The sequence below is a fragment of the Neofelis nebulosa genome, chromosome 3 (genome assembly GCF_028018385.1).
Source record: "Neofelis nebulosa isolate mNeoNeb1 chromosome 3, mNeoNeb1.pri, whole genome shotgun sequence".
Classification (NCBI taxonomy): domain Eukaryota; kingdom Metazoa; phylum Chordata; class Mammalia; order Carnivora; family Felidae; genus Neofelis; species Neofelis nebulosa.
In genome coordinates this window covers 145,585,677-145,610,687 of record NC_080784.1, presented here as the reverse complement: position 1 = coordinate 145,610,687, position 25,011 = coordinate 145,585,677, and the positions used below count along the sequence as shown (strand labels likewise).

At 43.2% G+C, this 25,011-nt stretch overlaps 1 protein-coding gene across 1 annotated transcript; it reads right to left on the bottom strand.

Annotated features, from left to right (window-relative positions):
- Positions 1 to 1,692: 1,692 nt before the first annotated feature.
- Positions 1,693 to 24,821, bottom strand: NAAA (N-acylethanolamine acid amidase). Its single transcript, XM_058722250.1, has 11 exons — positions 24,541 to 24,821; positions 23,693 to 23,857; positions 21,154 to 21,280; positions 17,006 to 17,096; positions 14,199 to 14,275; positions 8,940 to 9,112; positions 8,735 to 8,797; positions 7,458 to 7,524; positions 6,773 to 6,801; positions 2,966 to 3,043; positions 1,693 to 2,365 (listed from the first exon to the last, which is right to left on the bottom strand). The coding sequence occupies exons 1-10, from the start codon at positions 24,741 to 24,743 to the stop codon at positions 2,968 to 2,970; spliced, it is 1,071 nt and encodes a 356-aa protein (XP_058578233.1). The 5' UTR covers positions 24,744 to 24,821; the 3' UTR covers positions 1,693 to 2,365; positions 2,966 to 2,967.
- Between the last annotated feature and the right edge of the window lie 190 nt (positions 24,822 to 25,011).

Genomic DNA, 25,011 nt, shown 5'->3' with positions numbered 1-25,011 from the left:
AGGCACATTAGTCATGGTGGCCCTCAGGACAGTTTCTGGTCCCAGGAACTTAGAACCTCAGGTTCTTTGACAATTGCCTTGGAAGGTGGGGGATAAAGAACACGGACTTGGATACAAACAAGGTACAGTTAGAGTATCAACCTGCACAGGGGCCAGGCTCTCCTGTGTGAATGTGTAACCACAGGCCTGTCTTCATACAATATAAATTGAGCCTTCAATTTATACTGAGTGTTCTAAGAAACCACATGTTGAGAAATTAGCACATCCTCTGTGGGTGGTGCACCATCAACCCCGGCCTTCAGTATTTCCAGAGGAACACAATCCAAAACTAGAGAACACCACAGAAACTTCCATGAGAGAGAGTCCGTGAAAACAAACAGTGAAGCTGGACATCCGAGGACTTGATGATGGAATTGAGAAGCAGAATATAAAGTAAGTATGGATTAAGAAGTTTTAAAAAAAAAAGACCAAAGCAAAGAACAGATACTACTATCCAATAAAGATCCGAGCAGGTTTAAAAAAGTAGCAAATAGCCCATCTAAAATACAAGTATTATCCTTAAGGGGCACCTGGCTAGCTCAGTCGGTAAAGCATGAGACTCTTGATCTCGGGGTTGTGAGTTTGAGCCCCACGCTGGGCCTAGAGAGTACTAAAAAATAAAATATTTTTAAAGTAAATATATTATCCTTGATATTAAAAGCAACAGATCCACTAAAAAATATTTCTGATTTTACAGAAAAAAATAAAGACATTACCTGGACTATGTCATCAAGAGAGAAATCTGCCACCTCACTCTTCTTCCTCCCCCCCCCCCCCCCAAATACCAGAGGGATGAGACAGAGGGTAGAAGCCATGATAATACACACACTTGGGACTTAAGGAGAGGAGAGAAGATGCAAAACAATGTAGGAGAGCAACAGAGAGCTGGTAACTGAGCACTTTCCAAAACTGAATAAATTTGAAATTTGAAGAGCATAACAAATCCCAAGTAGGCAAAATAAGAAGAAATCTATATCTAGACATGTTGTAGTGAAACCACACGGCACAAGGAACACAGGTCTTAACATGAACCAGACATTTGGATTACTTAAAACACTTTAGTGTTGAAAAGTCCTCTCTGCCTCCATGTTGCCTGGTTAACATTAGGGTATTCGTCAAATTTCCATCCAAAGATCAGAGTCTACAGTTGAGAAAACAAGAACAGAAGTGACTGAGTAGAAATTTGTAGTCTCAATCACAACTTGACATGTCTGGCAAGAAAACTACCCTTGATGTTTTGTTTTAAAAAGGGCACTGGATGATGGAAATTTAACAACGGTGATGCAACTCTGGCCAAGAAGATACATAAATATTGTGTGCTGCTAACGAGGTGGGCAGTATGGTGACGCAGCGGTGACCCAAGCCTGGCTAACACTTCCCTGCAGCCATTCCATTTTCCTTCGTTCCTACTGGAACACTAAACAGGAACATCCAATTGATTCATTGTTCATGCATTTTAACCTTTTCTGACTTCATCCTCAGAGAAGTTTCTTTCTTATACATACGAGAAAAAAAAAAAAAGTCAAATTCTACAACACAGCTACACACCCCTCTCAGTCCTCGCGCTTAAATAACATCTCCCAGAGCTGCTTCCTCAGGACAGCTGTCCAGAACCACACAACGTCGGGGTAAGAATGTAGAGAAAACACAATATTCAGTATCTTGGAAGACAATTTTATTCTTCTTGCTGACATCCCTTGCAACATTTTATTAACTAGTGAAAAGTGAATCAGACATAATTTTGTTTTCAAACTGCTTTCAAAAAGCAGTAAGAAAGTAGCTATTTAGAAAAAGGAGGCCCATCCGTCTGCTTAAAGAAACATTAGACAAATTATGAAAAGTGAGAATCCCGTCACATTGGAAATACATGATCAAAGCTCAGGCTAACAAACAAACAGGCTCTCTTCAAACCACATTTCTCCATTTCTTTTCGAATAATCTTTTTTTCTCAGACTCTTCCAGAAGCACTTCATAATAAGCAAAGATGTTTTGCCAGCTCATTTCTTCATAAGCTGAGGTATGACAACATTGCCACATGTTGTGCTAAGAAGCTGGAACTAAAGCCCAAGGATAGGGCTTGACCTCTGAGACCAACTATCTTTGAGACAAAGCTTAGAGAGGGTCAAGGCAAATGATGAAGGGAAGTGAATGCAAGCCTATTACCCACTTTACCAAAACCAGCTCCAGAGGGGCCTTCCTGCCCCTCACTTCACAAGATTGAAAAGTTTAATGAGGAAAGAACCTGTATTGTTCCTAAAATAATACAATCCTTTTACTTTGTTTTTTAACGTACAGCTCTTCGAGAATTTCGTTTTTAAGAAATCATCTGTAAGGGAAGAAGAATACGTGTACTTAATTCAAACACTGGTTTTTAACACCCCCATGATAAGCAAATGACTAAAACATCAGGCCAGGTTTACAAGCTCCAGACAACCCTTGCATTAGGGAAAACTGGGTTTGGTTTCAGGGACAGCAGAAAGGACTCCTGCTTTCTCATGTCCCTCCCCTCACCTATGGGCTCACCATTGCCTGAAATAAACTCTGCAGGTGTCCTTTGCCTTCATCAACTGTCTTCTCAGGTTGAAAATGTGCTGGGCCTGCCTCACTATCACTCTTTCCAGACACTGTGTAAGTGAAGAGATAACACTTTGCCCTGAGAATAGGTTTTAATAAGGGACAAAGGACACCGGGCAAGAGTAGATTAGCTCTCATACAAACAATTCAAAATAAATACCTAAGAGTGACGCGAGTCTGACACAAATGACAATCATTTGCCGGATGTCTGTCAGAACATATTCCGTACGTACAAATGTTAAAGATGTCACCATGTTCTGTGAGAAATACCAGCACACACCCACAGACGTCGCCAACAACAAACTAGCAAAACTTTCACAGCATGGTGGAATCCACTCTTCTGCTTACTTACTTTTAACCCAGGTTTCTGATCCTCGTCGTGTACTTCTCTGGGTTAGCAGCACTCATTACTGTAGTATAAATTGTATAGCTGAAAATGATGAGAGGAATTTTTATATACATATCATTTCCTCTAATATTCCAAAGAGGAAAAAAAAACACCAAGCCCTTCCCTAATTGTCCCCATTGTCCTCAGGACCCAAGACAATAATACAAATAGAAGCCCATATATGTCAGAATATTTAAAATTTATAACGCAAGTGATCACACAGTGTCCTTCCTATTTTGACAATACTATGGAAGGGCAAGTTCAAATTTAAAATGCTCAGACTCCTCAGAGTTCCACACTGTGGCAGTGAGGGATGCCAGCTCTTGTGGCCCTCACCCCTTGCTCTGCCCCATCCCACAAGTGGCACGTATGTGGACACCTCAGCCTTTGCATTCAGGCTTCAAGCATGACCCCAGGAAAAAGCCATCCCTTGGCCACCCACCAAGCACAGATATCCACAGTGGCAGCACACTGCCATCAGGAGAACACCACCCAGGACAGTGGACCACACAGGCCTGGAGCTCTTTGGGCTGAGAATTCCAGGGTACTAGGTAGTTGGGCCAGACTAGCTGGGCAAATGCTCCTGGCCCAGTGGACTCCTTACATCAAGCGACGGTCAGAGGAAGGCCAGAGTGGAGCCTCTAAATCTCAGGGATCACATCTTACCCAGATCTAAGGATGCAAAGTGCAATGTCATTTACTCAACATACTGCACAGCAAGAGACCTGAACAACATGAGCACACATGCATGCATGCACACACACAATAGGACCCCTTTCCCTGACTCCCTTCATCATCTACCTCTTGTCCCAATCACCAGCTGAGATGCATGCTCAAAGCATTTGGAGCTGGGTTGTTGCAGAACTATTGGCCCTGGGGCCCACAGATAAATTGTACACCTGGCTGAAGACAGCACTATGAGTGCATGCAGAGCTAGTCCAAGGGAATTCAGCAGCTTATTTGCTTTGGCCATAATTCTATTCTCCATCGCTACTTTATTTATTTATTTATTTATTTATTTATTTATTTATTTATTTATAAGTTTATTTATTTGTTTTGAGAGAGACAGAGACAACACAAGTGGGAGAGGGGCAGAGAGGGAGACAGAGAATCCCAAGCAGGCTCTGCACTGTCAGCACAGAGCCTGACGTGGGGCTCGAACTCATGGAACCGTGAGATCATGACATGAGCTGAAACCAAGAGCCAGATGCTTAACCGGCTGAGCCACCCAGGAGCCCCTCCTTCACTACTTTAATATTTTCTCTGCTTACAGCCACCTCAGAGGATGGAGATCGATTGCAAGTGAGTGTGATTTTGTAGCACAGCACAAGGTGGCAGCATAGAGCTAATGGCTTCTGTTCAGACTTCTTTCTGTTAACTTTACACAGGGAAGAGCTTCCATTGCCAGGAATCATTCTAAGCAAAGGGCCTGAGAGTCAGTGATCTGTGTTAATTCTGGCTCAATGGTGGTTATTCTTTAAATGCAGGTCCTCTCAGGTTTTCAGTTATACAACAGAGAAAAATGTTCTTTGGTTAACTGTTTACAATTTCTAATTCTATTTTGACAAAATATTTCCTAAGCCATTTAAACATTGATAGCCTTTAACTCAGTAACTCTACTCTGAATTCTGGGAATTCAGCCAGGGAAAAGAATCCAAAGGTGGGGCGGTGGGGAAGGGGGATGTACAAATACATGTATTTCAGAATTTTAATAGGGGAAAAACTAACAACTAGAGAATGCTTAACTCAACTACACTATATTCAGTTGGCTATGGGGCACATGTTTAAAATGACCAGGGCTGTTCATGGCATGAGCAATGTTTTTTTAAAAATAAATATAATTTTATTTTTATTTTATTTTATTATAATAGTAATTTTTATTATATTTTATTATCATAATAGTATTTTATTATAATAGTAATTTTTTAAAGATATAGTTATCATTTATATAATTATTTTTAAAACCATAAGAACACCCAAAAAAGAATACCCTATTTTACAAACAAATATTAGAAGGGCAAAATTGTGCCCTACTGGAAGGGATACAGTCAGCTGTAGGTTGGAGCTGGCTCCTACAGGCTGGTGAGGGCCAATTGTTAAACATGTAGGACGTTCAGGAGCCCATAATAAGCTTGAAATACGCTATGTGGGAGTATTGACACCAGGAAGTCAATTAATGCTACAATTCATGGGGGTCTTTGGTTTGTTTTTTGGCCCCCCAAACCCGCTCCCACCCAAAAGCTAGTTTACTAGCATAACCCTGGGTATCACCTATTACCCAAATGGTTCATTTACTGGAGTGGTAAATTACTGGCTAATTTGTTTTTCTGTATTGGCTGTTAGAATATTGCTGACAGAATAAATTTTTTGGTGTTAATCTTTTTATCAGGCCCTACTTACAGAAAAAACTTCCAAGGGACAATTTGAAGATATATTCCTATTATGATACAAAATGAACCACCAGTTTTAAAAATATCATCACAGCTAAGGAATCTTAAAAGTACCTGTATACAAAAGTTATTCTAGAGGCCATTAGGAAAACTATTTTGTATTCGTGTAAAGGAGGATCATTTCAAAGAAAAAAAAAATCAATTGGGTATTTGAAACTAAAAATCACTTTATAGGTTTTGCCTGTATTAGGCTATTTCTTGAAGAGGACCATTTTGATATTCTTGCCTTGGAGAAAGCAAATAAAATAACGATGGGAGGGTAGGAAATGCTGGGTTTGGGAATTTATTGAAGTAAAAGGAGATAAAACTGTTTTGACTTGCAGATGCTTCCTCTTTCATTTCATTAAATTAAGCCCCACCTCACTAAGCAAAAAAAAAGTGTCTGCACCCCCATGAGCTAGTCCTGGGTGAGGGTAAGACAATAAAGCATCACCTTGAATGGTGATAAAAAGTAGGCTGTTGGTCTAGCCAGCTTTGCTGTGATGGAGACAGTGGACCTTCATAGTTTCCTGTGTAAGTCTTGTGGCTGCCTCTCAGATTTAATGAAGAGCTTCCTGTGACAGTGGCAGCTACGGCCCAGAGTTTCACTTCAGAAGACTATGTGGGTAAAACCCTGGGTTGTTAGACCCAAGAAGCCAGTGCTCACAGGATGCTACTATCAAGGGCACAGGCTAACAAAGAAACAATAGCATAGATGCTAATTTATCTGTGGACTGAGCCATGGTGGTAACAGAAAGTTTTAGGAAGTTAAAGGGAAGCCAACAGCGTCTACAGTTTAGTTTAGTTTAGTTTTTTTTTTTTTTTTTAACTTTTAGTTTATTTATTTTGAGAGAGAGAGAATCCCAAGTAAGCTCCGTGCTGTCAGTGCAGAGCCCAAAGCAGGGTTCAATCCCATGAACCATGAGATCATGATCTGAGCAGAGATCAAGAATCAGATGCTTAACTGACTGACACACCCAGGTGCCCCTAAAGTTTAGTTTTAACAGAGTGAAATTACGGCGCTCATAACCAGTGAAGGCAGTCCCAACTACCAGACTGACTCAGGATGAACACATCTCTGCCCTCTTCCTTCCGGATCCCTCTATCCTCTTTACCTTTGTTTTTCTTTATGGACTTCTCACCTGACTTACGATATATTTGTTTATCTCCCCCTCCCCACCTCCTCCCTACTTCCCCCCAGTAAAATGCTAGTTCCATGAGAGCAGACAACTTGTTTGATTCACTGCTGTGTCCACAGCACCTAGAAAGCCTGACTTGTAGAGGCCCCCAGAACCCCCATTCTGGGGTGACATATGAACAGATGTGTTTAAGTGTCACTTACTTGTTACAAACTGGAAACACTGACAAAACCTGCATAGGAAACAATCATATTACAAAGACTATTAAAAAGGTAGAAGAAATACATGTAAGAATATCCCTAGGAAGAATAAAAGCACTTAGCACTCTAGCATGTCTTGGGGTCTACAGAGTTAGACTTTTGAATCCTTTCTCCCTTTAAACAGTGAACATATATACAACTGTGTCTTTTTTAAATTTTTATTATTTTTTTATTAATTAAAAAAAAATTTTTAAACATTTATTTATTATTGACAGACAGAGAGAGACAGAGCGTGAGCAGGGGAAGGGCAGAGGGAGAGGGAGACACAGAATCTGAAGCAGGTTCCAGGCTCTGAGCTGTCAGCACAGAGCCCAATGCGGGGCTTGAACTCACAAGCTGTGAGATCACGACCTGAGCTGAAGTCGGAGGCTCAACAGACTGAGCCACCCAGGCACCCCCAACTGTGTCTTTTTTTAACATGCAGAAACACTTGGGTGAAGATGAATACTTTTTAGCCTATACTGACGCAAGTTCACAAAATGTCATCTTTTTTTTTTTTTTTTTAATTCATCTGGCTTTTAAAAAATGTTTTCAACCAGGTGAAACTGACTCCAACACTTTAATCACTATTAACAAAGACAACAAACATCCAGGGTAAAAGCTGGACATCACGCCCCCTGGAAGTTACCTGGAAGAGCGTCTCCAGGCTGAGGTTTTCCTGGCCTGTGGCATTAAGCGCTTTCATGGCAGGCGTCCTGTAAGGAGAATGTTCAGAGGTTACTGGGCACCTCAGGTAACCCTGAATCCCACCAGCTCTCATACCAGGAGGCTCAAGATAAGGCCTGACTGCATGATCTCCTTTCACCAAAAAAAGGTTCCAGCCCTCAAACATGCTTCCTGCCTAATCTCAGACCACCATGGCAAAATTAATTCAACAGCCAGGCCTACTGGTACCATCTGCTCAAGGAAGCTGGGATGGTGAAAATGTGTTGCATAAATAGTTGTCCCAAACACGTGGGACAGTAAAGCTAGGGGGAAATACATAACTACCTGCTCTTTGGGGATGCAATGACTTACAAAACTTTCTAAATGAGAAGGGCCAAAGAAAGCCCCTAACTGGTTTATTTATTTCATTAAGGGACATGTTTTCCTTCCAAAAAAGGCTTACATAGAAAAACCACGAACCTTGTTCTGTCCTTTCCTTTTACACATGAGTAGAGAGAGTCTCAAGAGGCAACCCAGTGAGTCATTAACAGAGCTGGTGATGGAACACAGGCCTCCTGACCCTGAGGCCAGGGCAAGTCTTACCCTCCAACACCCAACCAACTGCTAAGACCCTCCACTACACATTACACTCTCCCATCCCGGCCAAGACACTGGTGAGGGGGCCCAGGTACACGTTCGGGGAGGGGACAGCACCTGCAGTCCTCTCCAGTTCTTGTCATAAAAATGGCACATCTGGGGTGCATGGGTGGCTCAGTCGGTTAAACATCGAATTCGGCTCAGGTCATGATCTCATGGTTTGTGAGTTCAAACCCCACATTGGGATCTCTGCTGTCAGCAGGGAGTCTGCTGTCCCCCCCACCCCCCATCTCTACCCCTTTCCTGCTTTCTCTCTCAAAAATAATAAACTTTTTTTTTAAAGGACACATTCCGTTAAAAAAAAATTAAAAAAAAAAGGGGGGAGCTTGGGTTGCTCAGTCTGCTAAGCGTCCAACTTCCTCTCAGGTCATGATCTCGCAGTCTGTGTGTTCGAGCCCCGCGTCAGGCTCTGTGCTGACAGCTCAGAGCCTGGAGCCTGTTTCAGATTCTGTGTCTCCCTTTCTCTCTGACCCTCCCCTATTCATGCTCTGTCTCTCTCTGTCTCAAAAATAAATAAATGTTAAAAAAAAAAAAAAAAAAAAAAGGACACATTCTCCTGACCCCAAGAAAGCACTGTAAAGCAGAAAGTGTATAGATGCCTACCTTCGGTCATCTTTCTCAGGTGCTGGCTTCCAGTGGTCATAATTTGTCTCAACTCGGAACCACCTACAACAAAGCACATCATCTTGTCTTACCCAAGGTCATCTGGCACACAGCTGAAGAAGAAATATATGAAAACAAAAAGAATACCTCTAGTTTCATCAATTAAAAAAATTCTTGATACAAAATGAGTTCTCATTCTACTCACGCTCCATTTAAAGGATCTAGAGGCCAAATGTCTGCGGGGCCATTTCTGTTCCTCGTGATGACCATTCCTTCCCGAGGGGACGCACCACCAACAATATAATAAACACAAGCAATAAGGGGTGTGTTGGCCAATTTATAAACAGCTGCGTCAAAGTTTTCCGACTCACTCAGGGTCTGAACAAAGAGACAAACCCACATTAGCATCACCACACATGGCAATTATCTGCCACACCAACTGATGGACAAATGGGCCAAAGAACATTCTCCTGATATATTAAGCCATGGCTACCATCTTAACCCGCTCTGACCTCCTCCTCCTCCTGTCATCAGGGCTCCTGAGAGGTCATCAGTGGGCAGCCAACAGCAGCAGGATTTTTTCTCACAACTGGAAAGACCTGCTGACAAGTTCTAGGCCTGGCTCACCAAACACGGGCTGTGTGCTTTCTAGGCAGGTCACCTTCACAAAGTCTCCCCATGTTTCCTCACCCACTTGTTCTTTCAACAGGTACTTCTGAATACCTACTATGTGCTAGGCACAGTGCTGGTGTGGGGAACAGAGCAGTGAATATGACTGACCAAACCTTGTTCACTCCAAACTTCCAAGGATGACAGGAAAGTCAATGGGCAGTGCTGACACAAGGTAAGGAGTGTCAACATAGGAGAAGGAGTTGCTACAAAAGCCATAGCAGGGGACCCAGCCTCACCCAGGGCATCAAGGAAGTATTCCAGGGAGGTATTGCACAATCTGAGGCCAAAGGGACAAATGGAAGTCAGGCTGGCGGAAAGTCATAGTTGTGGGGTTGGGCAGCTCTAGCTTGATGGAAGAGTTGGCAAAGTCTTGGAGATGAAAGATAGCATGCTGCATCAGAGCAGGGTGTGCTGATACTCCTACCCCCGGGGGTTCGTGAAGACTTCCAAAGGTCTGTGGCATGGACCATTAAGGGGATCACTTTCCACATCTTCAGCTTCCATAGGTGCTCCTTGCTTAAGCCGATCTGCTCAAGAACGGTCCTGTGGTATGGGGCCTGCCCTTCCCACCTGCATCTTCAAAATCACTCTGTACCATTTTTGGAAAGTACGTTTTCTGCTCACCCATCCCGAATATGGCCAAGGCACTGTGTCAGGGGTGGGGGTGGGGGTAAAGTCAAACAAAAGAACTATTCAAAATATTTGTGTCTGCAAAGGTGCCATCATTCAGCACCATAAACCATCAAGTCACGGCAGGGTTTTGTGGACTTTCCCCTGCCGTACACACATTCCTGCTAGGGTGAGGTATTTAGGCTTGAACTGGTTTGTTCTGAACTCAGCAAAATTCTAGCGAGGCAGTGATGGAACATTGTTTTATGTTGCCTATACCATCCCACGATTACTATCAAGTAATTCGTTGCCTCTAACAGAGTCCTACGAGAAAAAAAGCAAAGAACGTCAGTAAGAAACGCCGGTGGCAGTGGTGACTTACTTCATTCAGGTGGCAAAAGTCAGGATGAAACATGTACCTCATCTGTTTGGTTCAGGAAATGAAGGAAATGGTCACTGACTGCTAAAGGGTAATGAAAATGTTCTAAAATTGATTGTAGAGATGGTTGCACAACTCTGAATGTACTAAAAACCAGGAAGTTGTATACTTTAAGTAGATGAATTATACAGCAGGTGAATCGTATGGCATTGCATCTCAATTAAATACATCTACCTTACGACCCAGCAATTCTACTCTTAAGTACTTACTCAACTGAAATGGACATACGTGTTTACAAAAAGACTTGTACAAGATTTTCTACAGCAGGCTTACTCATAGTAGCCCAATACTGGAAACAGCCCAATGCCCATCAACTGGAAAATGAATAAATTGTGTCATATTCACACAACTGAATAATCTTCAGCAATAGAAAGAAATGAGCTAGTGATACAAACAACATGGATGAATTTGAAAAACATTAGGCTGAGTGAAAGAAAGAGTCCGTACTCCAGGATTTCATTTCTATGCGTTCTAGAATAGGCAAACTTGTCTGTGGTGATAGAGGTCAGTGTGGTTTCATTGAGGGAGGGTGTCAGAGGAGGTTAGGAATTGGCTAGAATGGAGCAGGAGGCAAGTTTCCAGGGACTGGGGGATGTTCTGTACCTTGTTTTGTTGGTACTTACATGGATGGATAAACGAGTATGTACAGCTGTCAAAACACATTGAACCAAACCCTTAAGATCTGTGCATTTCACTGTATGTAAATTACATCTAAAACATTTAAAAATCATTTTGGTGTTTGGATTTCACCAGGTGGATGTAAATTCCAGTTTTATTTTTAAATGGCAACATTTACAATACACTGGATTTTTTGCAGCTTTTTAATCTTATGATGAAAAGTTTTAGAGGCCATCTTAAAAATGTGTGAATGGGGGGGCGCCTGGGTGGCGCAGTCGGTTAAGCGTCCGACTTCAGCCAGGTCACGATCTCGCGGTCCGTGAGTTCGAGCCCCGCGTCAGGCTCTGGGCTGATGGCTCGGAGCCTGGAGCCTGTTTCCCATTCTGTGTCTCCCTCTCTCTCTGCCCCTCCCCCGTTCATGCTCTGTCTCTCTCTGTCCCAAAAAATAAATAAAAAACATTGAAAAAAAATTAAAAAAAAAAAAAAAAATGTGTGAATGGGGCGCCTGGGTGGCGCAGTCGGTTAAGCGTCCGACTTCAGCCAGGTCACGATCTCGCGGTCCGTGAGTTCGAGCCCCGCGTCAGGCTCTGGGCTGATGGCTCGGAGCCTGGAGCCTGTTTCCGATTCTGTGTCTCCCTCTCTCTCTGCCCCTCCCCCGTTCATGCTCTGTCTCTCTCTGTCCCAAAAATAAATAAAAAATGTTGAAAAAAAAATTAAAAAAAAAAAATGTGTGAAGGATGCATAGTTCGTCACCATTTTCAGGAAGTATCCAGGTAAGAAGTTGAGGAGCACTGCAAGTCCGGAGGGGCTAAGGTTATTTAAAGCAAGGGGAAGAAGGGCCAAAAAAGCTAAAGCTGGGCAGGACCAGATCTGTGCACCAGAGATGAGCTCCTGAAAATGTGTTTACTGTAGTGAAATTACAATTTATATGTGACCTGGAACTTTGCTGCTTAATAGGTCTTGTCAACCAGACTTTCTTTCTGTTGTATGCAGAACTACTTTCTTAATGCCTTTCTTTGCTTTGCTAATTCTGATATTTGCCCTCTAAAAGGAGGGCACATTGTTATCAGCAGAAAAGCATAATGTCATCTCTTATCTCAATCAGCTATTTAGATAAAACTACAGGCTAAAACTGTGGCCTACAACAAAGATTCTCTCCTTGACCAAACTAGCTAGGATCCTCTGAGCCCCCTTCTTGATAAGGCCTTAACCTTGGCCTATAAGGACTGAACAAACACTAACATAGTTTCTTTTATTTTTTTTCATGGTATTATTCTTGGCTTTATTTTATATTTTTATTATTATGTTTTAAAAATATAATTTATTGTTGGGGCGCCTGGGTGGCGCAGTCGGTTAAGCGTCCGACTTCAGCCAGGTCACGATCTCGCGGTCCGTGAGTTCGAGCCCCGCGTCAGGCTCTGGGCTGATGGCTCAGAGCCTGGAGCCTGTTTCCGATTCTGTGTCTCCCTCTCTCTCTGCCCCTCCCCCGTTCATGCTCTGTCTCTCTCTGTCCCAAAAATAAATAAAAAACGTTGAAAAAATATATATATAATTTATTGTCATATATATATATATATATATATATATATATATATATATATACATATATATGTATATAATTTATGTCAAGTCAGCTAACATACAGTGTATACAGGGTGCTCTTGGTTTTGGGGGTAGATTCCTGTGATTCATCACTTACATACAACACCCAGTGCTCATCCCAACAAGTGCCCTCCTCAATGCCCATCACCCATTTTTCCCTCTCCCCTACCCCCCCATCAACCCTCAGTTTGTTCTCTGTATTTAAGAGTCTCCTATAGCTTGCATCTCTGTGTGTTTATAACTGTTTTTTTTCCCCTTCCCTTCCCCCATAGTCTTCTGTTCAGTTTCTCAAATTCTACATATGAGTGAAGACATGTGATAACTGTCTTTCTCTGACTGACTTATTTCACTTAGCATAATACCCTCCAGTTCCATCCACATTGTTGCAAATGGCAAGATTTCATTACTCTTCATTGCTGAGTTGTATATATCCTGTTGTATATATACACTACATCTTATTTATCCACTCATCAGAAAATTAACATAGTTTCTAACAGCTCAAGGCTACATCCCTAAGGTGACCCTAGCCCCTCTTATAGCGCTGCCTGAGAAAATAAGGCTGCCCAAAGAATTTACTATTTGTTCCAGACAACACTTAAAACTAGGGCCCCTGTTGTCCAGTCTCTGCAGGAGGGTAGGAAGCTAACTTTGAAAAGCACCAGTTAGGAATCTCAGATAGGCTTCTCTTGGACAACCCCTCTCTTCCACTTTTTGTGTAAAGTTTCACTTCTCTGACTCTACTGAGCCCCTGTTGACACCCCTCTCAGTTTCCTATTTTCCCTTTAAAACACCCAGTCACCTCTGTATAAGTCAAAGTTGAGTTCAGTTCACATTGGACACTTTTCCCTACTGCAACGGTATAGTATACTACTGATTAAAATCTATTTTGATCACTTATTTATGTCTTTAACTGACATATAACATTAATTTTTTTTAATGTTTATTCATTTTTTGAGAGAGAGAGAGAGAGAGACACACAGAGCACAAGTGGGAGATGGGCAGAGGGAGAGGGAGACACGGAACCCAAAGAAGGCTCCAGGCTCGGAGCTGTCAGCACAGACATATAACATTGTATTTGGTTTCAGGCATACAATGTAATAATTCAATATTTGCATATATTGCAAAATGATCACCACAATAACTAACATCTGTCACTATACATAGTTACCAAATTTTTTTCCCCTTGTATGAGGACTTTTAAGATCTACCCTTAACAACTTTCAACTATTCAATACAGTATTATTAACTACAGTGGCCATGCTGCAGGTTGCATGCCCATGAATTTATAAAATTCATATAAAAATTCATTAACTCCTTTAATTAGTGTCCAGCCCTGTTTATCTTTGATACTTATTATCACAAAGTTTGATATGATTTTGTAATCCTTTTTATTTGCAAACCTTGATTATTCTTTTTAGGAGCTTTCTACATGAAAAATAATATTGTGAAATGACACAGAGCATTACAACACGCACACAGAGGATGAAGTTAGGGTGTGGTGGGCTCAACAGGGGAAGTACTCACAGTGCGGATAAGCCAGCTGACCAGGGAGTGTCTCTGAAAAAGGGCAGCGATCACATTCTCCCACCACCAGCCTTCATCTGCCGAGTTGAAGAAGGAACAATAAGTATATATATGAATTGTTGCCCACGTGCCACATTTTAAAGTTCCTTAAATCTTATTTCTTCCCCATAGTACAAGCTGATGAGAGAGAAAAGTTAGTGGATGAGAGTAATTTTATTGGTATGCAGTTTTCAAAGATAAAGCCCAAATTTCATGACACACATAAAAATATGTAATATATACGTTACATATTACACATATTACAAATTTCCAGGGATTTGGAAATGTTCTGTGTGTATGTACATGCATACATGAAATTCTGTATATATATACTTTATATATATATATATATATATATATATATATATATATATATATATATATATATAAAGGGAGAAGGAGACAGGCACAAAATAAGGTGTAGCAGGTGGCCACATAGAGTTTTGAGGGTAAGAGTCGGGACTCTGGATTTGTTATAAGTGAAATGGAAATTCATTACGGGTTTTGAACAGGGGAACAACCTGATCATGCCCTCTGTTGGGAAGAGAAAGAATTATAGGACAGTGAGAAGCAGTGAGACCACACGAACCTCGACTACAGCAGTTCAGGTGTGAACCTGAACGGCTAGCCGAGCAGTGGAGGTGGAGAAAATGGCCAGGGACAATCTAGTTTTGTTGGTAGAGCTGACAAGACCCAGAGAGTGAGGGATCAAAAAATCCTCCCGGTACAATCAGTGCAGTACAATTGCCATATCCTGAAGCATGGAAAACCAGGGGAGGAACAGATCCGGGTAGAGCCAGAGTGAGAGCAAGAAAAGGGGAAAAGAAAAAACAAGAGATTGGCTTAGCAAGTCAAGTGTGAGACACCTCGCACCTTGCCGAGAAGGCATCTCCAGTCTGGGGCTCAGAGGTCAGACCCAGAGATGTGACAATGACAACAAATGCATCCATGGCCCTTACTTTGTGCCAAGCATCGCTCTGGGTGCTTCACGTACATGAATCATTTCATCCTCACAGCAGCCACCATCATCCCTGGCTTTCCAGGGGAGGAAACTAAAGCACAGACAGGTTAAGCACCTTGGTTGTGGTCACCAAGCTAGCAAGGGACCGCACCAAGACAAACTGGGCAGGCTGGCTCTGGAGTCAGATCTTAACTGCCAGGTGGTTTGTTAAGCCTCCCCAAACTCTATTCCATTTGTTAGCACCCCTCCTATCCATACCTTTTCCCATTATGGCACTCTCCATAATGTCCAGAAACCTGAGTATCTCACTTCTATTAACCAAGAGATGTTATCTTATTGTTCAGGAATTTTAACTCAATCTTAGCAGATTAAAATATAACTACTTTTCACTAAAATGATAAAATAAGTTTTGAAAAAGCAGTTTGACAGTATTTAGTTAAACTTACGTGTCACAAGAATAACTCAGTTATTTTTAAACTACTTGTACATTAGGTTCTACCAATCAGTTTGTTAAACAATTTGAGTCACAAGATGATGGAAACAAAGCCCAGCTTTTAAATAAATATACACTTGTTTACAGCCATTTTTACTAAGGTTTTACTAAGGTAGAACCTTAGTAACTGTCATGCTGTGGTTTGAGTACCACTGATTGAGAACCTGTCTCACTCATAAAAGACTTTTGGGAAAATGCTGAAGAAACCCATTAGGATAAAGAACTAACTACTGAGCATTGATAGACTCAACCAGCATCTTCCTGTTAGAGACTTATGTAAAAAGGTAAGAACAGACCTAACTAAAGGAAACAACAACGTGAAGTCAATCAGGGTTTCATCAGATGACCAACACTAAACTTTCTTTCTTCTTAGCTCAGCTGCAAGTTCCTGGGGACGGAGACATGAGTTTGTTGAACTGTGGGTTTCCCAGAGAACTGAATGAGATCCCCTGAGCCTTGGGGAACGGCAGTACAGTCATATAACAAACAGCAACTGGGCAGGACCCACGCGATCAGTTTGAGAAGCACCTCTCCTGCTTACCAGCTGTCACTTCACATCACAGCCTGTTTCTTCCTCCGCATAATGAATGGGGCTAAAAATATCAGCCCTGCCTATCTAACAGGACGGTTGTGAGGTCTACTGAGAAAACGTACAAGAAAATGCACAGTGAACTACAGAGTGCTTTATAGACGTTGCCTGTACAACAGCAACACATACCCTCTGGATTACCATGACAGCTTCCTAACAGTCTTCTGCTTCCACGTTAACCCAACACAATCCAGCTTCTAGATATCTAGCAGCCAAAGTGATAGTTAGAAATATAAATCAGATCTGTTCACATCCTGGCCTAAAATTCTCCTCGGGCTTCCATTACACTTAAAATCCAAGCTCTTCGTCGTGACCCTCACCGCGGCCTCAGCCTTCATCTCCACCTCCAATGTCAGTCCCCCATGCTGTAACTACACTACCCTCTCTTGTTTCTAGAATCCGCCAGGGATGTTTTGTTTCTAGAATTTCCCCAGCTTCTGCAGACCTGGCTCCTGGATTCCATTACCTGTAATAACGGCCCAACCCCCTCCCTTGTTATCTAGTACATCTTCTAGTTTTCCTTGCTTTGTAGCACTTAACATACCTGAAATCATCTTCACTGCTTTTATGCACACTGTCTCTTTCCCCCAACTAGAATGGAAGTACCGGTTAGGTAGTGTAGTAGGTGTTTGTCCATACTTTCAGGTGGGGGAGCAAATGAAGCATACTTGGATAGAATTGACCAGGACTATGGCTGAAAACGCTCAGGGATTTGTTTTGATTACCTCGTTCATTGCCAGAAATTGTAAACTTGTGTGGACTCTGACCGGTCCATAATCCTACATAGCCAATAAACGTGGTTCCCGTGAATGCAACCTGAAATCAAGAGGTAAGGCATCACTTTGCCAATCCAGCCAAATACACACTGAAATCATCTGTTTTGTCTCATGCATGGATTTTTTTCTTATAAGTTCCGACATAATAAAATCTCTCAAAGAGCCTTTCAGAAGGTATAACCTTGGGATTCCATGAATAGAAGTCAATGGATCTGTGATCTTGAAAAGGGGAAAAAAAGGTGCAGCTTTATTTTCACCCATTCCTGAGATTTCCCTCCCTCAGTAAGGGATGCATGCCAACAAATCATGAGGTCATAGCAGTGCCTAGGATTCTGCCACCTGTAGACACTGCAGATATTTTCACATATATAATATAATAGTGTCATACCTATCTTGATATAATTACATATCCTGAAATACCACTCATACCTCTCACTACCCTGAAATTATGGTAGTTATTAGACACACTGCTAACATTTACTAATTAATGTGTTGAGAAAAATTTTTAAATGGCTTAAAAAATTTGTTTTAATGTTAAAATGGCTACGTTTTAATGTAACTGGTTTTCTTTGTAATCCATGCATTTTATTTTATGTACTATAAGACATTCTGAGAAGGGATCACAGGCTTCACCAAAGGGGATCATACCCCAAAAAGACTGAGAAACTCCAACCCTGAAATGGCAAATGGGTTCTGATTAAAAACTTGTATTGATTTGATTATAAGAGATAAATATCATGCATCTTGTAAGCTCTGTGAGGTAAGGGGAAGGGAAACTGTTTGTAATAATCATATTTAAATTTTAAATATTAAAAAATTTATTTTATATGTATCTCTCATTTAATCCTCCTGATTATCCCATGAATTATAGGGATCACTCCCACTTTAAATTTAGGTAATGAGTTCCAATGAGAAACAAACAGGCCTAGGTTAATATTTTTCCTTAGAAAGCTAAATCTTAAGGGGTGCCCAGTGGATCATTTGACTCTTGATCTCAGGATTGTGAGGTCAATCCCCACATTGGGCATGGAGCCTACTTTAAAAAAAAAAAAAAAGAAAAGAAAGAAAGCTGAATCTTAAGTCTGTAATTTTTAAAATTTCTTATTTCTATCTCATCTGGTTGGGGTTTTTTGGTTTTGTTTTTATTTTTTAATTATTTTTTAATATTTTATTTTATTTTTGAAACAGAGAGAGACAGAGCATGAACGGGGGAGGGTCAGAGAGAGAGGGAGACACAGAATCTGAAGCAGGCTCCAGGTTCTGAGCTGTCAGCACAGAGCCCGACGTGGGGCTCGAACTCAAGGACGGTGAGATCATGACCTGAGCCGAAGTAGGAAGTTCAACCTACTGAGTCACCCAGGCACCCCTATTTTTAAATTTTTTTTAACATTTACTCATTTTTGAGAGACAGAGCGTGAGCGGGGAAGGGGCAGAGAGAGCAAGGGAGAGACAGAATCCAAGGCAGCTCTAGGCTCTGAGCTGTCAGCACGGGGCCCCGGGGGAGGGGCGGGGAGGGGGCTCGAACTCACTGACTGACCTGACCTGAGCCGAAGTCTGACGCTTAACCAACTGAGTCATCCAGGTGCCCCATCTACCTCATCTGGTTGTAAAATTAATTTATGATGGCTAAATTGCAAGGGAGAAATGCACTGGCCTTATAAATGACCTTTTCCAGACTCATTGAAGGTTTTCCATGAATTCTCCCCATTTCCATTCATGGCAGTAAAAGGGGAATAATCCTACCTCGCCACTAAAAGCCTTTACAAAACATAATTATATGAAGAAAAAAAGTAATTATATTGTCACTTCATTCACATGATACACTGACTCTCACATTAGTGTCACTCTTGAAGGGCTAAGCACATTAAAGTTTGAAAATTAAAATCACATTGTAGTTTCCAAGGTATTTGATAATACATGATACACTCATGTAATTAAATGTAATACATTTTCCACTCATCTGGAAAATGAGGATGAAAATGTTGACTGTGGCTGCTCACAGGGCTGTGGTGAGGATCTAATGAGAAACGGTATGTGAAAATGATTTAAAAATTATGGCTTGGTTGATTAAGTGTCCCATTTCCACTCAGGTCATGATCTCACAGTGCATGAGTTCGAGCCCTGTATCAGGCTCTCCGCTCTCAGCACAGAGCCTGCTTCAGATCCTCTGTCCTCCCACCTCTCTCTCTGCCCTTCTCCCACTCTCTCTCTCTCTCAAAAATAAATAAACATTTTTTTAAATTATGAACAGACAAGAATAAGAGATTAATTATTTTGTGGATAACCTGTTCTTAATTTAGCAAAACAATTTCTTGGCCATGAGCCCCTAGCAGAAAGACAACGCTCAAGTGTAAACTGTTTGACTTGGTAATCACAACTTGAGCACTAAGAGTCGAGCCACACCTGCAGGCTGGTTCTCATGGGAGCTCCAGGATACATAGGAACAAACAAAGCAGTAACAGGGTGAATTCTAGAGGGAGCAATTGGAATAATCTATTTTTGCTGCATTTATTCCTTTGTCTAACTAGAATTTTTGCTCACTGTAAATAATGGAGAGAAGCAGAAAGTAGTCAATGAAAAGAATTATGGTCCCATCATCCAGTAATAACTGCTAACATTTTAGGGGCACTCGTTGGATCAATCGGTTAAGCATCCAACTCTTGATTTTGGCTCAGGTCATGATCTCAAGGTTCATGAATTCAAGTCCCGCATCAGGCTCTGCACTGATAGTGCAGAGCCTGCTTGGGATTCTCTCTCTCCCTCTCTCTCTCTGCACCTCTCCTGCTCTCTCTCTCTCTCTCTCAAAATAAATAAATAAACCTTAGAAAACATTTTAGTAGATTTGGAATTCAGTATGCATGTATATTGTCACTGTTACAACTTAAAAACATTTTTGAAGTAATTCTTCAGCTATAAATCAAATTGTTAACAGTGGTGAAGGAATGAAATGAAAAAATGAGAAACTTTCACTTGAAGTATTTCTGCATTTTTTTTTGCCTTTTTTTCAGTTTATTCATTTATTCTGAGAGAGAGCACGTGTACATGCATGTACACGCAAGCAGGGAAGGGGCAGAGAGAGAGGGAGACACAGAATCTGAAGCAGGCTCCAGGCTCTGAGCTGTCAGCACAGAGCCTGATGTGGGGCTTGAACTCACAGACAGTGAGATCATGACCTGAGCCGAAGTCAGTCGCTTAACAGACTGAGCCACCCAGGCGCCCTGATCCAAGTATAACTTTTAAAGATCATACTTAAGAGAGTGCTGTGGGAGTACTTGTAGAGTGAAGGGCCATTTATTATTTGGCCACTATTTATCAATCATTTTCACATGCTTTGCAGACATTACTTCATGTAACCTTCATAACTACCTCCACAAAGTAATCATTAACCTCTCTGAGCTGTGTCTGCAAAATGGGTCTAAATAATTTCCTATGTTCTCAAAGGAAGAAGCAGAATTCAAACCAGATTCAGATTCAAATTCAGACTTCAAAGTTGGCTGTTTCTAGGCATTACATCACAGAGCCCCTCCCTATTCCAGAAGCAGTGTGAACAAAGAAAGAGCTGACTCAGCAGGGTAAGTGGACGAGGGATCATACCCCAATAGAGATTTCCCTAAGGAAAACCGGTTGACCTCTTTAAGTAGATGCTCAATAATCATAAATGACCCTATTTCCTAGGAACAAAATTGACACAGACCTCTTGCGGTTTTGTTTTTCCAGGAGTTTGATGTCTTTTGTATCTTTGTCTTTTCTTCTTCTTCTTTTTTTTAACATTTATTCATGTTTTTGAGAGCGAGAGAAAGACAGGGCGCAAGCGGGGGGATGCAGAGAGAGACACACACAGAATCTGAAGCAGGCTCCAGGCTCTGAGCTGTCACCACAGAGCCTGATGCGGAGGCTCTCATGAGGCTCTCATGAACTCATGAGCAGCGAGATCATGACCCAAGGTGAAGTCGGACAGTTAACAGACAGCCACCCAGATGCCCCTGATGTCTTTTGTGTCTTACACGTTAACCAGCAGGCCATCCTAATGATTGCTGACTTTGGTTAGCAAGTCTCTCTGACTTCTGAATCTGAATCTTATACTGTACGAACTATACCTGCCCATTCTTTAAGAACTGCACATCCACGGTCAACTTGCGTAAGAAATTTCCAAAAGGATAATCTAGATTCCGGCCATGGTAAATGTGGCCATTGGAGTCTTGAGCCACAATACTGGTGCAGAATCTGAAAAAATAGAAAAGTACAGTATGAATGAAGGAGAAAAATACAACAAAGGAAAATGAATTTTTCATTAAAAAGATAGATCCTTAAAGTAAAACAATTTTTCTCCTTGTAATAGATACACATGATATATGATCCTAATAGAAGAATATGGATCCAGAATTCAAGATGAAAAGCACAACTGGCACAATTCATCAGTGTTCATTTGGTGTTACTAGACCTTTGCCTTCAGCACAAATGGCATTGAAAACATACTGAAGGAGAATTTCATCCTAAATCTAAATTTGAAACTGACCCATTCTGGGCTCAGCTGGACCCCTGAACTTTGCTTATTCCTCTGCTTGGCAGTGTGTGGTCTATTTAACATACCATTCAATGCTAGTTCAAACTTACTTCTCTTCTATGAATTTCTCAGAGCAAGTACAATGGTCCTTAAACCATTCTGTGCTTGGTCTTTTCCCTGTCCCCTCGGGGCTCCCAGCACAGAGCTAATAAGAGAAAAGGATCCTTTAAGAACCCCCAGCCAGAGAGAAGTATTCTGAGGAAAAGAGGAAGAGCTTTGTTAAGATATCTAAATGTCCAATTCCTCTAAGAATATATAATGTAACTTAAATTACATACAGTGGAAAATTCTTACACAGCATGCCCAATTCTGGGAAAAGATACATATATCCACACAAACAAAACTGAGAGGAAGTACTCTGAAGGGCTTTTGGTCATTTCTAAGTAACAGGATTGTAGTTAATTTTATACTTTTCTGTATGTACTAATTTTCTATATTGATTACATATTACTTTTACAATAGGAGAAAATAAATGTTACTTAATTTTTTTGTTTGTTTAAAAAAGGAAGTTTGGGGGGGCGCCTAGATGGCTCAGTCAGTTAAGTGTCCAATTTTGGCTCAGGTCGTGATCCCGCAGTTCATGGGTTCAAGCCCCATGTCCGGCTCTGTGCTGACAGCTCAGAGCCTGGAGCCTGCTTTGGATTCTGTGTCTCCCCCTGTCTTTGCTTCTCCCTGCTCAGCCTCTGTCTCTGTCTCTGTCTCTCTCTCAAAAATACACATTAAAAAAAATTATAGGGGCGCCTGGGTGGCGCAGTCGGTTAAGCGTCCGACTTCAACCAGGTCACGATCTCGCGGTCCGTGAGTTCGAGCCCCGCGTCAGGCTCTGGGCTGATGGCTCGGAGCCTGGAGCCTGTTTCCGATTCTGTGTCTCCCTCTCTCTCTGCCCCTCCCCCATTCATGCTCTGTCTCTCTCTGTCCCAAAAATAAATTTAAAAAAAACGTTGAAAAAAAAAATTAAAAAAAAAAAAATTATGGGGTGCCTGAGGGCTCAGTTGGCTGAGCGTCAGACTCGGGCCCAGGTCATGATCTCGTGGTTCACAAGTTCAAGCCCCAAATTGCACTCTGTACTGACGGTTCAGAGCCTGGAACCTGCTTCAGATTCTGTGTCTCCCTCTCTCTCTCTGTCCCTCCTCAGCTCACACTCTGTCTCTCACTCTCTCTCAAATATTAAAAAAAAAAAAAGCAAAAAAGTGTGTGTCTCATCTGTGTGTTTCCTTAAAGAGGGAGACACTCAGTGCTTCTTAACCTAACCTGCCTAGGTGTTCAGGGAAGATGCCAGAGGGCGGTAAAGCTTGGTTATCCCAAGAATACACTCCTCCCCACCCCCACCCCATCATCTTTTGGCAGTCAGAAGCCATTAAGTATGTTGCTAGATAAGGCTGGTCTGGTGGCAAAACAGTAAATCCTGAAGACAGAAACCAGGTCAATTCCAGGACCTCCTACTAAGCCAGGAAAGACTTAAGACTCTCCCTGAACTTGGTCTGGGATCAACCACACACTCTTAAGTGCTTTCACTTCTGTGTGCCATTTTATCATGCCCACCCTGTGAACCAAATACTGGATCTCACTATTAGCCAGAACAGTGTTCCCTGTGACCCTGACCCTGGAGGGTCCAGCCTCTGACAGAGGAGTCAGGATCTCTAACCATGACCAACACGGAGGGATAAATGCAGAGGGACAAATAAGGACTGGGATGACCCCCTGCATTATAAGGCTGCGGGGTCGCTTGGTTAGACAGTCTGGATGAGAGTGGGGTTAGTTGTAAAAACTTCCTGTTATAGTACCTGTTGAGCAGAGTTTGTAAAGTGGAATAATACCGGTTTGGTGGGGGTAGGAAACGGGCTTCAGTTCGAGGAAAAGTTCAATGCTGATTCAGAGAAGCGGCCTTCCTTCTCGAAGCCCATGATCTGCTGCTCAGATTTATCCAGAGGCAAAGAGGAAGCACTGGAGGTTTCAGGACAGCCCAGTCACCACCCTGTTTTTATCGCACTGGAAGTATGTCTCCTCCCGCCCAGATGTGACAGGAGTCCCCGGTGAATCCCAGTTAACCCACGCTAGCGCGGGACACTCACGCGGTGGTCTCGTAAACCAGGTTGAGAAGCAGGCAGTCGGCCAGGTCGCAGTTCAGGACTTCGCACATGCCCCGGATCTCATCTGCGAAGGGCTGGGGCAGGAAGGCAGCCAGCTCCCCGACCACCTTTCCAATCAACGCGTGGACCCACTTGGGGACCCTATTCCTAAAAACGAAGAACCGCGAGGGTGTTTGACCTGCTCAGGAGCCGAAGGGGTGTCAGTGTGTGTGTATCGGTGGTGGGGTGCTTCCTAAAGCTCTTATCGTTAGGGGTGAATGCTAGGTTCCTCCCTTTCCCAGAGGGGCCGACGGCCCAGGGTGCACATCACCCAACCCGCAACATCCCGGAGGGAAAAAGAAAACTCGGAAAGGGAGGTAGGGCGAGAGAGCGTGGTCCCCAAAGGGGCGGACTTGGGGGGCGAGCGAGCGTGGTCCCCAAAGGAGCGGACTTGGGGGGCTCGCGAGGCTTGCAAGGAAGGTGTGGGCTGAGCTCTCTACTCTGAGTTGAGCAAGCGGGTGACAACCTGAGCACCACCCTGATCCAGAATGGCTGGAGGAAGGGCGTACCACTGGTGACACCAAACTTGAAAGTCAAACCAGCCGCCCCGATCGTCCTCAAGCCTCCTCAAGCCCGACGCCTCCCAGAACAGCAGCAAATGCCAATTCTCGTCCCCGCTGCCCTTGCACCCTGCTGAGGCCAGTGAGGAGGTTGGGGTGGAGGGCAAGACCGTCACGGAGGGGAGGGGTAAAGCGGCTCGGTTTACAGCCTGGTGGGCAGAGCGCGTGTGGGCTTGCGCACGCGGACCGGTGTCCCGAGGGTCCCCCCTGCGCCCGCGCGCCCGCGCTCACCCGAGAATGTGTGCCATCGCGGCGCGCACGAAGTCCAGGTCAAAGTGCCGCAGCACCGGCAGCCAGCGCAGCTCGGGCGCCACGTCCAGGCTCACGTTGAAGAGCGGCAGGGCTGGGGGCGAAGCAGCCGTCAACACCCCAACCCCGGCCAAAAGTAGAGGCAGCGCCAGCCCCGGGAGCGCACCCAGGCCCGCGGCTCGCATGGCTCAGGCTCCGGCGGCCGCCACTAGGACCGCTGCGGCCGGCGTGCCAGGCGCGCCGGGGTAAGAGCTGACGGAGGAGGGGCCGGGGCGGTGCCGAGAGCGCTGGAGGCGGAGTCCGCGCGCGGCCTGGCGGGCCTGGTCCCTCCCGACCGCCAACCGCAAAAGAGCTGTGGGCACCCCCTAGCATCCGCGCTTCCGGCCCCCCATTCCTCCAGCCGCGGCCCCGAGTCCCGCCGGGCCGGGCGCCAAACGCTGCAGGCTGCCGGCT